This window comes from Taudactylus pleione, unplaced genomic scaffold (genome assembly GCF_031769625.1).
Source record: "Taudactylus pleione unplaced genomic scaffold, aTauple2 ptg000038l, whole genome shotgun sequence".
Classification (NCBI taxonomy): domain Eukaryota; kingdom Metazoa; phylum Chordata; class Amphibia; order Anura; family Myobatrachidae; genus Taudactylus; species Taudactylus pleione.
The window spans coordinates 6,813,774-6,831,185 of NW_028284440.1; the positions used below are offsets into that span (position 1 = coordinate 6,813,774).

Sequence of the window (17,412 nt, forward strand, 5' to 3'; positions counted from 1 at the left end):
AGTATAGGGAGATGGTGGGGGCATTATATACTGTGCTGATCAAAGTCACTAAATCGAGGGGGGTGTTATTTACACCATTATAACCCACACTACTACCTCCAGTACTACAAAGCACCCTTTACTTCTTCTTTCCTAATGTCATTCCCTCTCATCTGCCCTCTGCTAACATCCTGCGTGCCTCCCAGGCACTGCCAGTGTTAGATCGTATGCAGCTCTGCCCACGTCCTTACGAAGATCGCAATCCATAGATACACGGTGTATCATACACCCTCAGCGATTATACTGTACCTGGAAGAGACCCTGAGCCGGCACCTGGAACTGCCTGAGCTCAGGAGCAGATGCTGCCAGAGGAATCCGCATACACCGTGTGAGATCAGGCAAGCTGTGCTGGGCAGATGGGCATGCTCTAGGACATCAGCCTGCTGGAAGCACAGCAACTTCCCCGGGATGTATTTCTCGCTCCGTCTTCGATCTGTGTTATTTGCACGGAAAGGGGACACAGACCCAATCAGGAGTCTGTTTGATTTTCTTGCCTTGGATTGGAGTTCTGGCAAATGTCATGCAGTCCTGTCACTTCTCCTCCCCCTTGTAGGCTCAGAGTTGCCTTGAATATCCCACTATAAAGTGGCTTACCCAGAACCAGAGCCATTCCTTACCAAGTTGCTGCAGCTCTTGTCCTGTGACAGCAGCCTCAGTAGGACAAGAAGGATTCACTATGATGACGTCCAGCACAATGGAGCGTAATGGGAATATCCTAACCTGCTAGGATGCGAGATGAAGTGGCTGGTGGAACCCCACGTCCTAGCGGGTGACATCTCTGTGCAGTGTGATCGCTTGCTTCCTCTATCCCACTGGAGTTCCACCATGAGCTGCTATGGCTCTGGACAGTGAGCAGCAGAAGGACAGCTTACTTCTCAGCTCCATGGTGATACAAGACTCCGGGATGAGGAACGGCAGAGGTCTGCAGGACCAGTGGGCTGACACAGTGGCCGTGAGACCCAGGACCACTGAGAGAAACATCACTGTGCACAAGAAGCTAGTCCTTGGCTTTGCCATCTCTATTCTGGCTTTGATAGTTGTGACTATCATCGCGGTATTTCTCAGTATTAGATTTGAGGAATGTACAGATGGCTCCAATAGAACAATTAATAGCAGCACTCTGGAGGCAGCCAGGTTTAACCAAAACCTGGAGGTAGGTAAGGACTCAGGAGATGGTACCAACCACCTGCAAGGCAAAGACCAGGAGGAAGATTGGAAACCGTGGATTTATCTGAGATTACCCACTCACCTGAGACCCCTACACTATAACCTGATGATCACTGCATTTATGGACAACTTTACTTTTTCTGGAGAACTTAATGTGGAGATTGAGTGCCTAAACTCCAGTAAATACATTGTGGTCCACGCACACAGGCTGACTGTGGAGATAGTCCAAGTAGCAGAGGATAGGGTGGCTGGGGACGTACAAGTTTCCAGCTTCTTTGCTTATCCACCCAACCAAGTTTTAGTGGTAGTTTTAAACAGGACCCTGGAGGCACAGAAAAGTTACAATCTGAAGATAATTTATAACGCCATCATAGAAAATGAACTGCTCGGGTTCTTCCGTAGCTCTTATGTGATACATGGGGAGAGGAGGTAATTATATCCATATTTCAATAATGTTGTAAGGAAATATATATATATATATATATATATATATATATATATATATATATATATATATATATATATATATATATATATGTGTGTGTGTGTGTGTGCGTGCGTGTAAAGCAGTGCCCATTTCAGGGTTGAAATGGAGAGTGCCAGGGTATTTAGCAGATTTATATGGTTTATATCTGCTTATTGCTTTTATAAACACAGTGGTGCTGGACTTGGGTGTGTTTGTATATATATATATATATATATATATATATATATATATATATATATATATATATATATATATTATACTATACATACACAAACTATATATAACTTCTTGTGAGAGGTTACTTTGTGCAATTTCATTAGCTACTGTAGATAACGTTGACTGTTAAACATCTTTCCTTTACATACTGTACTACACGTCTGGTCCATGCACTTCTTTATCCTTGTTATCTAATACGCATTTCTGTACGGCAGGCAGGTTATGTACGGTAGTAATAATACTGGCATATTTGACGTATCAAGTTAGTCAAATATTTCTAGGCTGTGAGGATGTCCACATGCTAATACAGAGAATAGTTACAAAACAAGCCCTTGTGTGTGGCTGTCCTAAGTTTGACACTGACATATATAGTCATGCTGATCGGAGAGCGTGATAAATCACGTGGCAAGAGCTGAGATACATACACATGTAGCTCATTAACTTGTGTTTTCTGGTTTACTTATAATAATATACAGGAATTTTGGTTCCTTGTACTAACATTTGATTCGTTATGTGTTTGGGGATGAAAGAGAAGTGTCAGTTTTTTTTATTTTTTACTGCTAATTCCCACCTGACAGTTAAGAACCAACTTCTTTCTGCAAAATCTCATTAGCATGCATTTTATTTGCTATGCCTTCCTTTTAATTACTACACTGGGGTAGACTCTCAAAATCTGCATAAACTACTCCTAATTTGTATAATTTGCATATAATTGAAAAGCCTCCAGCACAGTGTCACACAGTGCATGCCACAGTGTGTAAAAATGACAGCCACTGTAAATTGCCTCTGACAAACGTAAGCACAATTTACACTACCTTGCCCCAGTTTTGCAAGTTAAGCCATTCCGAACTACATTATTATCGCTGCACTTGTTTGTAGAAACCTGGCTCTCCTGAGCATCAGGTGATTTTTTTTTAGCAAACACCCCCTCAGGCATGCTGTTACAAGAGATAGATAGATAAATAGATAGATAGATAGATAGATAGATAGATAGATAGATAGATAGATAGATAGATAGATAGATAGATAGATATAGAAGACTCTAGAATAGAACCTGGTTGAAAAAATAACATATGCTACTCTGTCTTAATAGATTTAAGATATTCTATATAAATACTGCAAACTACCAATAATATTGTTTTCTTTCTACTTTTGAAAACCATATCACTTTCTACAGTGTATGAAGCAAGCACATATTTGCTAGTTTGTGGTGGGATGTCAGAATTTACATGACTAATTAATTACAAAAAGTTTTCATAACGAAAAGTGCACATTAAAGTCAAAATAGAATATTTATCATCATCGTCAAGTTCATTTATATCCAATAGTATTGCTTTGCTCAAGAATAACTCAGTTTATACTAAAGCCTATATGCATATACTAATTATGTAAATACCAGACATTAGGTATCAAAGAAAAAGATAATAAACTATATGGAACTAAAGGCAAAGTGTGCCTTTAAATAAGCAAAACCTGAATAAATGGTTTAATTGGTTATGCTATAGTTGCCCTCGTGTTATTTTATGTGGTTTCTTATGGTGCGTACACATGGTACGACAGGGGGACGATCAGATAACGATAATGATCGTTATGATATCAAACATCCAACACATGCTGCAAGCCCCTTACAACTATAACGACCCACGATTAATGATCGTGGGGTCCTATAGTAAATAGGCTAACCTGGTCGATATCGACCAGGTATGCCGGCTTGCACAGACTACTGACGATGGTCTATAACGACCATATGTTGTCGCGCATCAACCATCGTTTGGTCGTTTGCAGGGGCCAAAAGCTGTCAGATATTAACGATAGGATCGTTATCGTACAGATCTGATTATCTGACTGTGTGTATGCACCATTAGGCTTTGTAGACAGGAGAGCCACTAAGGTATCAAACAGACATTTGCAGTGCATCTTCTTGAGTGTATAGGCAAAAGTCTTATTGGGCATAAGTTGTACCTGTGTGTATGAGACTTTACTAAAATGAGTTTAGCAATATGTTGTGACATACTGTGCCATCAATGAAGGATTTTTGCCATCTGCAAATATGCTAATACTGTAAACTTTAAAAGCAGATGCAAGATTGTTGGACATACAAACTTTGTTTAATATAAAAGTTCTATACCAAATTTATTGCACCCATTTGATCAGAGTCTTACATCACCACTCAGCACTGTAGAATCCTGCATATTCCCTTCTTTAACTCTTAGGTATTCATTTTTCAAATAGCCCCAAATAGACCATTTTTCTTTTGCCACTTATTGTGGTGCTAGCAACTTTTTTTTTTGGGGGGGGTTATTAAAATCAGGGCAGCTGAGTGATGCTTAACTTGCTGGCAGTACTGGTCGGAAGCAGTAAGAATATAGTACCACATCACTGACCAGTCAGGGTCTCTTCTACACTTGCATGACCTTTTATTGCTGAGTCGCACCTTTGCACTGGCCCCAGAACCTGGTATCAGGCTTCCAGATGCACTCATTAAAAAGAGAAAGCACAAATAAAAATAAAATATACTTTATGTGCACACAAAAGCCTCATTAGTCCATACAGACTGCCCTAATATATATTTATTATTTGAATAAGAAAGCATTTTTCTTGGTACCGTATTATCAGAAGACAGCCAGCGGTACAGGTACCACCTCTGCCCCTCTTTAGTATGCACTGACTAGCTAACACAGGAGTGCCTCTATGATGGCCATCACCAGCAATACCTGGTGATGACCAGTGCAGGTTGTCATGACTGGTAAATTGTTCTAAATCTAGGGAAAACAGTCCATTTTCACAGGACATAGAGTTTGATGCCTTTGATAAATAGATCCCTCAGTCTGTTATTTGCCCCTCGCCTTCATTTCCCATTTGTTTTTTTTTGCAAGGATACTTTGAGCATTATTAAATTATAAATATATGTTTCCTCTAATTAAGCAAGATCCTTATTTAACACAGTGTAAAATTTAGAGAGGGGTGTTTTGAGACTCAGAGGGATTTTAAAATAGTTCCCTTTAAACTTCATTGAAAATTTGCTATTCACTGCTACTCCTCACAATTGATTCCTAAAAGGTTCATTATTTCACAGTAATCTTCCCAGAACCAATCAGTATATCTGTGGTGGCACCGCAGGAGAGTAGCCTGGACTACCATTAACCTACCGAGGAAAGCCTCGAGACACATTATGATTTGATAACTTAATAACAAAATAATTTTGCCTCTACTTAAAATTATTTATTTGATCATTGCAAAAGAACATGTGTACACTGTACGTCCTTAATAGAAAATGGTAGATATATTTAAATTAAAACTAATCTACATAAATTTAGTTTACGTCCATTCTGTCTTAGTTTTTAGATAGCGTTAGTAGTATCTCTTTGCTTCTTAGGGGTCAATTTAGCAATGATTTTTTTTACATAAAAAATGCAGAAACTATAATTTCCGCAATTTTTAAGTGTTTCCACTATTCAGCAATCGGATAATGGAGAAGATAATTCAATTATCTTCTCCTTTAATTCCAATATTGCAGAGTACCACAATGTATGGATCAGCCATTGCTCTCTACAGTGCTTTAACAATTTTTGCTATTCAGCAAAGCAAAAAGCATTAAATTACTCACAAAATCTTTACTTTATTTAACGCCATCTCAGAATGGCGTTATATGAAGAAAATCCTTAAATATCCCAAAACTGCAGGGACAGAGGGAATTTTTCCCATAAGTCCCTGCAGGATCTTGAAACTCCACCCCAGTCTCCTTCTCTGCTTTGTGGTGACCGCTGACTGGTAAGTCCAACTCCAGCTTGTCAAAACTGTCTAAATTGATGGAAATGTGTATACAGGCTTTATAGTAGTCTGTATACATTATATTTATGTGCTTTTATATTTAAAATTTGTATATACATTTTTATATACATTTTAAATATAAAAGCACATAAATATATATGTATACAGACTAATATAAAGCCCGTGTACACATTTCAATCAATTTAGACAGTTTTGACTGGCTCTAGTAGAACTTACCCTCGGCGGTCGCCGCAAAGCAGAGAAGGAGACTATTCACAAGTGCATGACTGAGTATGCACAGAAGCAGAAGGCGTTGTTTTTGTAATCCTGAGAACAATGCCTTCTGCAACATCACAGGGACAGCGTGTTAATGCAACCGCTGTCCCTGCATAAATAATTGCTGAATAGCAGCCATAAATTGTAATAATTGATAAAAAATCGTGACGATGTTGCCCGATAATATTCAGGGCAACATTGTCACTTTTGCTGAATAGAGCCCATAATAACAATTCGAGAAAGTGAGAAAATGAGGATGTTTAAAGTTCAGACACATTAACTCAAATGACAATAAGATTAAAAAGAAACGTCATACACATCCTGAGGTAGAGACAAAGTAAAACTGCTTCTAGCGTGAATTAAGGATCCAGTGAATAATTGCAATAGTTGCTACAAACACCTCAACATCTAATTTAAAAAAACTAAGGTTGATCTAAAAATCAATCATTCTGTACCTGGCTCAATTATAGGACAACTATGTATTGGATATAGTACTAACACAGGTCAATTACATGTCTAGCGATTATTCACATAATTCACAGACTGAATGCTCTCCAGTAATCATATGGAATAATAGTTCAGCATGTTCAATCAATGCACATGCGGAGTGAAAGTTGTCTGTAATAGAAAAGAAAACTTTTCTCTTGGCTTATTCAGGAGATAATCTTTGTAGCAAATGATGTAATTACTTCTGTCATTGCCATTACTATTACACAGAAGGGAAGTTAATGGCTCTGTAAACTGTTGTCCTGCTTCATAAAAAAGATACAGTAGCAATGTAATTTGCATTAAATATTAATTGTATATTACTATGAATGTTCTATATATATGTATGTATATATATATATATATATATATATATATATATATATATATATATATGTAAAAGAACATAGGAATTATTTGCCCTGCAAACAACTTGAACTGCTACATTTGTTAACTAATGACACAAAAGACTATGATGACCGCACATTATGGTTTCTACCTTGACAAACTGGGTCATGATTGTATTGGTTGATACAGTTTTTTTTGTTATACCGTATGCAATAGTCCAAGATATGAAAAATTTAAACATATATAGCAACATAGTTGATACATCTTAATAGAGGAGATATAACCATACCAGTTGGTGGAAAAGCCATCACTAATTCACCACAACATTTACTATATTCTTTAATGATTTATCTGTTTTATTTATTTTTAAATTTACACATTGCTATTAATTATTAAAGTAAAGTTTGATATTGAAAAACTTCTAGGCTGGGAACCACCCATCACCATTTAATAAATAACTATTTGTTAAGTTCTAGCTTTGCAATCTTTAACATTTTATGGAATCTTGCCTTGTTTGTTACAGCACGTGGCTCTTTAGTAGAGAACAAAACTATTCTCACCATTAGAAAACTTAAAGTTTCAAGAGTCTTTGTCAGTAGTTCCTTATGATATGGCAGTGGTTCTCGACACCAACCCTCAAGTACACCCAAAAGGTCATGTTTTAATTATTTCTGTCCAGGACCATAAAGAACATGGACAGGCCTTGGTACTGGAGAGGGTACTGGAGAGGGTGTGACGAAATAGTGGAGGCATGGCAACACTTCCCCCAGCATAAGCAGCCTTCCTGGACCCTCCACAGCCTTTCACACAGCAGAATGTGCTAGGCTGGGAGAGAGGCTGCTGTCGGTGAAAGATAAGTGATACAGGGTAAGTGGTGGATCTGGGCCCCTATATCATGCCCGGCCTGGGTAATTAGTACCCCCATCTCTCTTTGTGCCCCTGTATCTGTATGAGTTGGGATAAATATTGACCTAGCAAAATATGTGAATGAACTAACCTGTGCATGAATAATAAAAATCCATGACCTGTTAGGGGTACTTGACGACTTGAGTTGGAACCACTGGTATAAGGCAATGAAATGAACAAATATTGTAATGTAACAGTACATTGCTGTGTTATATACTGTACTTTTAATGCTGCTTTAATTTTAATAAACTTTAATAGTCAAGTTTTAAAATGAAGAAGAACTTAAGCTATGAAAATTATTTCTAAAATATACTTGTTCACTCTATAAACACTGCAAAAGTCAATATCTAGATAATACAAAAAACATGATCAGCATCAACTAGAACTCAGGGCCTGATTCAGAGCCGGACGCTATTTGCACTCGCTCGTTCAGAAAAAGGGGCCGGATATTTAAATAGAGCACTCGCTCTTTGCGGTCTGTTGACGCCTCTATGTCTGAACGAGCGAACGAAACATGAGCTCACTATTTTTTATAAAAAAGCCCCCTGGCCGCTCGCATCCTACGTTATCTCCGCTATTTATTTGATTAATCGAGTACATCAAAAGGCGTCTGAACTGTTCGCAGGGCTTGTGGTTAGATTTTCCTATGAACATGCAAACAGTTCAGGCTAAGAAACAACCAAGTGACGTGGTCGATGACGCTGCTTTGTTAATTATGCACACCCTTAAAACGCCCATTTTGACCGTTTGACATGCCTGCGTTCGGATCACCACTCCCCGTTTTCAAGCACCTTCCCCTGTCACCACCCAGAAGCGCCTCATTCTGTCACTCAAAATAGCAGGAATTCGCTATTTTGCAAGCACACAATTTCCAACCGCAATGACTGGTTCGCGCATGCGTATTACAACCCATACGCATGCGCAGTTGTGCAAACATCGCTCGGAGCGAACGAGCGGCCGCTTACGAGCGGCTCTGAATCAGGCCCCCGGTTGGAGTTTTTCACTGAAATATCCACAATATTGTGACATCAGATTCTGAACTGGAATACAGCTAACTAATGACCATTAAATTTCAGTGGGGAAAGATTGAGACAGAGATCTTTTTTGACAACTGCAAATATCAAAAAAGGTCAAATATTGTTGAACTTTGAGGACAGCTTTAGTAAAGATAACACTTCTGCTTCAGAACTGATGATTATCATTTGTACTAACTTTTCTTTTCAAGTATTAACAATAAATAACCTCTGACAAGGAATTTGGAGAAAATTCAGATGCAATAGGTAAGAGTTTTGAAGGGCATAACTGCTAAAACAAATTTCCTCACCACTAGATGCTTTTAAATGTGTTGCAGTTCACTTCACATAATTATTTGCATGTAGAGCCAGCAGTTCTGCTTTTATCAAGAAGATTCATGTTATGTGATATATAGGTCTATTCATTATCCGAATGGACCCCGATAATAATTTGTAACTCACCGCAAACGCCGGAGCAATTCATCATTGCTCCGTTGTGAAGACAGCTGATCTGAAAATCAGCTGTCTCCACGAGCGGTTGTGAATCTTTTCACTGCTCCTTTCAGAGCAGTGAGACAAGTACACATGCATGACCTACAGGTCACACATGGTCACAAGAGCCCTGATGTCCAGTGGAAAGAACCGGACAGGGGCGTAGGAATCTGAAAGGAGCCCTCTTCGCAAACCCAAGTTGCGAGCAGGAGCTAATGCCATCTGAAGATGGCGAATACTCCTTCAGTCAAGCTTTGAAAATATTGTATTTTTGGAGCTTGATGAATTCTGTCCCCATACTAGTGTATGGGGACAGTGGGCCATTCCAGGAGAGAAAGGTAAGCAGGAGATATCTGTTATATCTCCTGCTTTACCTTATTGATGAATGGCCCGGACACTTAATTTCTACAATTGCAGGTGAAAATGTTCTTTTTCACCTGCTTTTGTAGAAATTAAGTAGTGATGAAGAGACCCCATAAACAGGAAAAGCCTACAGATGTGTTGGAGAACAGTTGTTTGATTTTGACCATTTTAATTAGTTTACAGCTTAACACAAAAATGTTTTAGCAATCTCAAAAAGCAAATATCCCCTAAACTTTATCAAATTATAAAATGTAAAAACTCTTTTCTAGATGGAACTATTCACATTAACAATAATAATACAGGAAAGACTATCAGATTATGCTTATTAAACTTTACCATTTGTAACAAGTCAAGAATTACATATTGACTTATCTTATGGGATCTATTCAGCAAGAGTGACGATGTTGCCCAGAATATTATCGGGCAACATAGTCACGATATTTTATCAATTATGATAAAATATGTAAGCTATACAGCATTATTTTGTGCAGGGACAGCGGTTGCGGTAACACGCTGTCCCTGTGATGCCACAGAAGGGATTCTGAAAAAAATCCCTTCTGTTTGTTCCCTGCGCTTGGGAACAGTCTTTATATATAAATTTTAAATATAATCACACATAAATATACAGGCTAGTATAAAACCTGTATACACATATCAATCAATTATTGGGTGGTTTAAAAGACTCTAGAGTGACTTACCTGCCGCCGATCACTGGGAAGCTGGGACGGACACTGGGCGGGCTTTCAAGATGCTGCAGGGACTTATGGGAAGATTTCCCTCTGCCCCTGCAGTTTTTGGGAAATATAAGTATTTTCTTCATGCAATGCCATTCTGAAATGGTGTTATATAAAGGAAGTATTTATCGGGTGAATTAACACCTTTTCCTCTGCTGAATAGCAAAAAGTGTTAAAGCACTGTATAGATCAATGGCTGATCCCTACAGTGCGGTATTCAGCGAGATGGGAATCAGTGGAGAAGATAATTGCGTTATCTTCTCCATTATCCCAATCCTGAATAGGGGAGCTACATAAAAAATATGGAAATCATAGTTTCCGTATTTTTTATGTAAAAAAAATCAATGTTGAATAGACCCCTATAACAGAGTTGATTACTCTTCCTTAATTATTTGGAGAGAGCAAGCTTTATAGAGGAATTCTTGTCATTTTTGTTTGTTTTGGTTTAGCATAAGAAGCTACATAAGTTTAACCAAAGCATTCAGGTGTTAGAATGTGTTGAATTCTGCAGCAGTCATATGACCACAACTTTGTGTTCAGTTGGGGGTTTGATTGATTAGAGAAGAATATGCTGATTTCTGTAGTGGTCACATAATCAATTCTGTTTGGCTGGGGAATGAATTGTTTGTGACTGTTCTCATTGGTTCCTGTGTGTTTTGATAGGCAGGCCTCCCTGCAGGTTCTAGTTATTGCTCAATAGTGTCCTTTTGTGCTCCTGATAAGTCTGGTTTGTTTTGATTTCTGGGTTTTTACTTTTGGCATGTACTCTGACTTTGATCCTGTTCAGCCTGCCTTGACCTTGGAATGTTCCTGAGTTACCTTTGACCTCAGACCTTGATATTAGATAAGCTTTGCGGTTTTATTTTATGTCTATTATTTACATTACTTCATACTTGGTATTATACTATTTACTGTTCTTACTATCACTTGCCCAAAGTCGGATAGCTTACCCTGCTTATATTGTTCTTATTATTGTGTGAATGTTGTGCTGCTGAAGAACCACTTGCCAGCTGTTCTTATAGCTATTCTCATTTACTTTATTTGCAGCATTAACATTGAACCTTGCCTGTTGTTCTATTTATATTTTTTATTAGACCAGATTTTGGTACCTTTTATCCTTTAGAGTTACACTCACTATTGATAAACAGTTACTTACACTAACTTCATGATGGCATCTTAGTACCAGTAGGCATAAGGAAATGCATCTGTTACTGGTAAAACATATGGTTCTGGATCTTAAGGTGTATTTTGAGGTTATTCATTTATTAAAAATCCCAGGATTAATAAATGAAACATTCCCATGAGTACTATGAGCAAAGACTATTACTTAATTTTAATATCCTGATTTTATCTGAACCATATAATTTAGAAGTAAGGTGCTGTAAATTATTTTTTTTTACCACAATTTGAGCCATGACATTCAAATAAATTGGCAAAAGTATTGTACCTCTCTTGCTTCCACAAAGATAATATTATCTGCCTCTTCTATCAAAATTCTTGCCACCACCAAAAATAGACTCTAATCTAAGACCAAGGTGTAAACTTACTAACATGAGAGTTTTTAGTAGTGGAGATGTTGCCCATAGCAACCAATCAGATTCTACTTAACATTAAACTAGCACCTTCTAGAGATAATAGCTAGAATCTAATTGGTTGCCATTGGCAACATCTCCACTTCTAAAAACTCTCACCTTAGTAAATGTACCCCTAAATTCCTATTTATTATATTGAGATCTTCTTTACACTATAACATTGACCTAGGATTACCATAACTGATCTTCCTACCTACTTCAAGGCCAAGGTTGGTACAATCTGACATAAAATGGGAAAAAAAACCAGCATACAAGTAAACAAAGCTAAGCATTGGGTTTTTTGTAACATATCAGTCTTAAGGCTCTTTTTAAAGATATCTAGATAGGAGGCATGTCTCACTGTAAGAGGCAGCAAATTCAAAGGAGTAGGAGCAACAATCTGAAAGCTAAAGATCTATATGAAGTATAGGATATTCTAGGTCCCTTTAGTAAAGATGTTTCCTAATACATTTATCCTGAAGACGCACTAGATAGCCCCGTTTTGCGCATCATGGAATTAGCGAATAAGCTGCCACACATGTTTTCATAAAATATGCAACTCATTCACATTACTAATCCAACATAAATTACAATGCATGGGTCGGACTAGCTGACAGGGATACAGGGCAAATCCCCGGTTGGCCCCACTGCCTTGAGGGTCCATTCCCTCCTCTAGGGATCAGGTTTCAGACTGTGCACTTGAATTATACATTTCTACTCTATTAGAGGGACAGTTACCCGATGAAGCAGGACCATGGATGAACATGGGTGCTTGGTTCAATTCTATAGAAACTTGTATAGAGACTACACCAAAAAATTTGCCTCCTGCCAATCAAAGTGGGCAGTCACGACACACCCCTGTTCCCTCCTCTTGTTAGCTGTGGGCTTTAGCATAATGAAAACAGTGCCTGACAGTGATTGGAGTGGCATTGTGACTCTGTATTCATTCACTAACCTACAATTAAATTGTGCCACTGGTAAGAGCTTAGATAGTTGATTTGTTTTTACAGTGCCATGTATTTTGCCTTCAATAGACCTAATGTAGTTTTCATTGAGTTACTACACATCCCCACATGCCAGTGAAATTTGTGTATGCTGCTGTGGAACTACACATGCCAGTATGCCCTATTCTAACAGTTTCATTGCTATTAGCATTAAAATAGAGGATAGTATCATCTAAGCTGCTAATTTCAATCAGTCTGGCATGACAGGCTCACTGCTTGCTGGTCACCATTATTTCTAATTTTAGCTGTTTACATTTTGATGGTAAACTTTTTAAACTATGTTTACATTTTGGTTGTCAACCTTTATAATTTGTCTATATTTTAAATGTCGACATTTTAAATGTGTAAATGTGTCTAATTTTACCTGTTGACATTTTGACCGTATCAACATTTCAAACTGTCTATATAATGAATGTCTAAATTATGTCCATATCTAAATTATGTACCGGCCGCGATTTTTACTAAGTTTTGACTGTCTACATATAGTCCATGTCAACATTTTGGTTGTTTAAGTATTGTACCTGTCATTATATGATGTCTCTGATTTGAATGTCTGAATTTTGACTGTCTAAGATATGTACCAAACTCTGTAAATAGATACAGTATAGTGGTGGAGGGTGTACCTTTTATAGGGTCTCCTTGCTATCCCAAGGGGTGCATATACCTCTTCCTAATATTGATAAGATTCACTGAGCCTATGATAAAATGTTCTACATTTGCATAATGGGCAAAACTGTGCATATAAAAAGCACTAGCATACTGCATTTTATAACTATGACGTAAAGGACGTGTCATATTTTGTAGAAATGTATAACATCTATTACACTCATGGTTACCTACTCTCCCTGGAAGTTGTGGGAGGCTCACGATTTTTCACTGCACTCCCGGAAGTGTAGGCAGATCTCCTGCATTCCGCTCACTTCCTAGCGAAGTGGGCAGGATGGGGAGATTGTATGGGGAAATTACGGGTCTGTAGAGAGGGAGCGGGGCTAAAATGAAGCAAATCATTTCATTTAGCCTCGCCCCCTCCTCATGGACCTGTAAATCTCAGACTTTTCCCAGAAAGGGGCGGGTCCTAATAACGTCTACAGTCCAGCCCTGTCCCCCGAACTTGTCAACAGAATTTAGTTTTCTAAAGTCGGTAAGTATGGTTAGAATACTAGTTACTAGCAAAAAAGGTACTAGCGAATGCCAAAGTGAGAAGAAAATAATACAAACTCTTTGTTTACATAATTATTTAATTATTTATTTTGATTTGCTAAAAAGCTATGCACGACATTATAATCAGTGAGTTTTGACATAATTACTTCAATATGAGGCATCTCAGTGTTGGTTAAACTACAGCACTGTAATTAATAACCCCTGCTGAGAGTTCAGAAGTAGTTTTACTACCAAAATAAAATTGAGCCCTTTTTCGGTCTGACATTTTGATCTTGAGTATGGTTGAAAAAATGTCCCAATCTTATAATAAAATCAACAAGGTTTTTAGAGCTTTGGTGCTTTGTTTATAGCTGTGCAAAATACGTTATTGTGGAAAACATTTCTGAAAATTAAAAATAATGAGTACCTGGTGCAATTTATGTATTGTGATGGCCTACACCCATAGATGGTTCACACTCAGCTAGCGTTTCAGCGCTATATGGTGCAGGATGCTTGGCGCAAATTAGAAGTCCAGCCATGGATATTCAGTGTTGTACTTTCGCACTTTTGCATATTTTTTGTACTACAGCCACATACCAGCAGAAATGTATGTATTAGGGACTTAGGATTTGTACTTTTCTTGCAATCACAGTGTACAGTAAATTTGCATGATGCTGTGGGATGCATGGAGCAGCTCAGTCATATTGCTCCCTGGTGTCTTGCCTTTGTTTCCAGATTAACATCTTTTTTCTACTTTTTAGCACTCAAATCTACTAGTCATGCATAAAGTATGCGTATCTTGTGCTTTTATCACATTAGCAGTGCGAAGAAGACACAAAGATGCATGGCTTGGTTTAATCGCATTTTTCATGACGTGTCAAATGGGGCTACAATTATGCATTTTTCCACAAATACCATGCTTTTTGAGGGACTAGCACACATTTTTATGGTGACATCTGCTATAGTTTCAAAGAATTGTCATCTTATGGGACAGTTAGATTGATCATAATGTTACTTCATAAATCAGGCACATAATCATGCACCTAGCTTGGTGTGACATGTAAAAATATGATTTCTCTGTTTACAGATTAGCTCTGTATTTTTCTCTAGCCACATGGCATGCTGTAGTAGAGATTGCCTTTTGCATTTCCCTGGCTCTCCTTATATGGACAGAAACTGTATAATGATAATTTATATAGTGTCAGTCATGTTTCAATCATTGTATACAGGAATAGTATAATGCACATCAGTAACTGCCCCATTAGAACCTACCATTATGTTTTTGGACTGTGGGGAAAAGCTGAACAACCTGAAGGAAACGCATGCAAGCAAGTGGAGAACATACAAGCTCCACATTTTTATTTCCGGTTGGATTTGAAATTGTGACCACAATGTTGTGAGGCAGCAATGCTAGCTACTGTTCCACCCCAAATATTTTGACTAAAGTAATGTGATAGAAACACGTACTAAAGAGTACTTTTCCTAAAACCTGACCATTTTGAGGTTTTGACATTATGAATTATGGTCACTGTCGACCGGATCCCTGGTTCAATAAATGATCCTATCAATGTTAATTAGTATCTGAGACTCTGCTGTGGTGAGTTCATCTGCTTAATTAACCTGATGACCAAAATTCTGACAGGCATGTTTTAATAGTCTTATATTCTGCATTGAGGTATCCACTATTTGTTAAATTACTACTAAAATATTATATATATTATATAGTATTTTTTGCTCATTAATTTTAAATGCAACTGTCCTAAACAATAAATTATTTTTTACTACTATATACAAGGGTGGTTCAGTAAATAAGGTAACAAGACCTCTTATGTAAATTTATTCAGCATGTACATAAACTTATAATCAATAGTATGGCCTTGGTACACATTATTTTTTCACATAGTCCCCATACTTGTCTAAGCATTTGTTCCAATGGTCAACTAAGGCATATTTCCCAGCATAGAAGAAATCTGTGCCAAGTGCCTGAAGCCAAGACATGATCACTTCAATCACTTACTCAAATATGTCTGTCCTCATGAATCAGACCTTCGATGCAGCACAAATTGTCATCTGTGCTGGACGTGCATGGCTGGCACGTTGCTCATCTTCAGTGGTTGTGATGCCATTATCAAAGGCAGTGCACCAAACCCAAACCTGTTTCTGTGAGAAGACGTTATCACCGTACACCTCGACTAGTTGGTGATAAATTTCAGCTGCTGACGTTCCCTTTAGATACAGAAATCTGATTACACTATGCACCTCAATGTTTGACTATGTTTCCTCCAGTCCTGACACCTTACTACTGTTACTGGAACAGTATGACTAATGTGAGGCGCAGTTTAATGGCCGTGAGGAGAAGCAGCTGTCTACCATCTCTGGCCTGATGGGAAATTAGAATGAAATAGAGAACATTACTCACGTGAGAGGTCTTGTTACCTTACTTATTGAATCACCCTCCTATCTGGAAATGCCATTATGAAATGGCTTTACCTGAACAAGTATTGTGGTAGTACAGGTTCTGCTATTATACTTGATATAAAGCCTATCCAATGCAAAAGCAACTAAAAGACTTAACCAGCATAAGTTGGTTATACCAAAGTTATCACCAGGGAAAACCTCTACAGCATATGTACATATGAAGCAAAAAAACAAACATCACCTTTCGTCCTTTGATAAATTGGCCCCATCATTTGCAATATTTATGAAACTATAGAGCATTCATGCAGATACACTGGGATATGTGTAATCGGAGGAAAAGGTTTTGCAACTAATCAGGCAAATCAAATTAACCATACTAAAACTGTATTGCAGTTTAATGAGTAAAATGGCCATTCATGCATAGTAGTACGTTTAAGTTATACATGTTTATTTAAAAATAAAACACTGAATGCAAACGTCTCAGTAACCACAATTACAGTATAAAAATGTGAAAAATAATGTTACAAAATAACATCAACAATTATTTTCTTTTCTGCAAAATCGGCAAAATAAATGAAGAAAGAAAACACCTCTGACTTCTAATCTAAAGCTAGGTTGTAGAAATAAAAGACAGCAGCATTTCCTTCTACTTCTGTTGACTGCACATGTTTCATGCAAAAGCAAGCTAAAGTGTGCAGTGGCTACAAGATGTATACACAGTTATGAGGTGAGAATCTTTGGAAATTGTAAACAGAACATAATAACCAGTGTTTGTATTCACATTATAAACAGTCATTATTTACCCATAGATAGATAGATAGATAGATAGATAGATAGATAGATAGATAGATAGATAGGATAAAGATCTAATGCTCATCTCTAAAACAATTTATATACAAATCCTGCGCTCACAAACTCTCAAAAGGGCAGCTCGAATTCAATGTGGTCCCCACCACATATCATATATCAATACAATACAAT

General features: G+C 37.7%; 1 protein-coding gene across 1 annotated transcript in view; it reads left to right on the plus strand.

Annotated features, from left to right (window-relative positions):
• The first annotated feature begins 444 nt into the window (after positions 1–444).
• The window catches only part of TRHDE (thyrotropin releasing hormone degrading enzyme), a 778,828-nt gene continuing 761,860 nt past the window's right edge, over positions 445–17,412 (plus strand). Inside the window, 1 exon segment of the mRNA XM_088452538.1 lies at positions 445–1,635. Within this exon segment, the coding sequence (XP_088308664.1) occupies positions 875–1,635 (761 nt within the window). The 5' untranslated portion in view covers positions 445–874.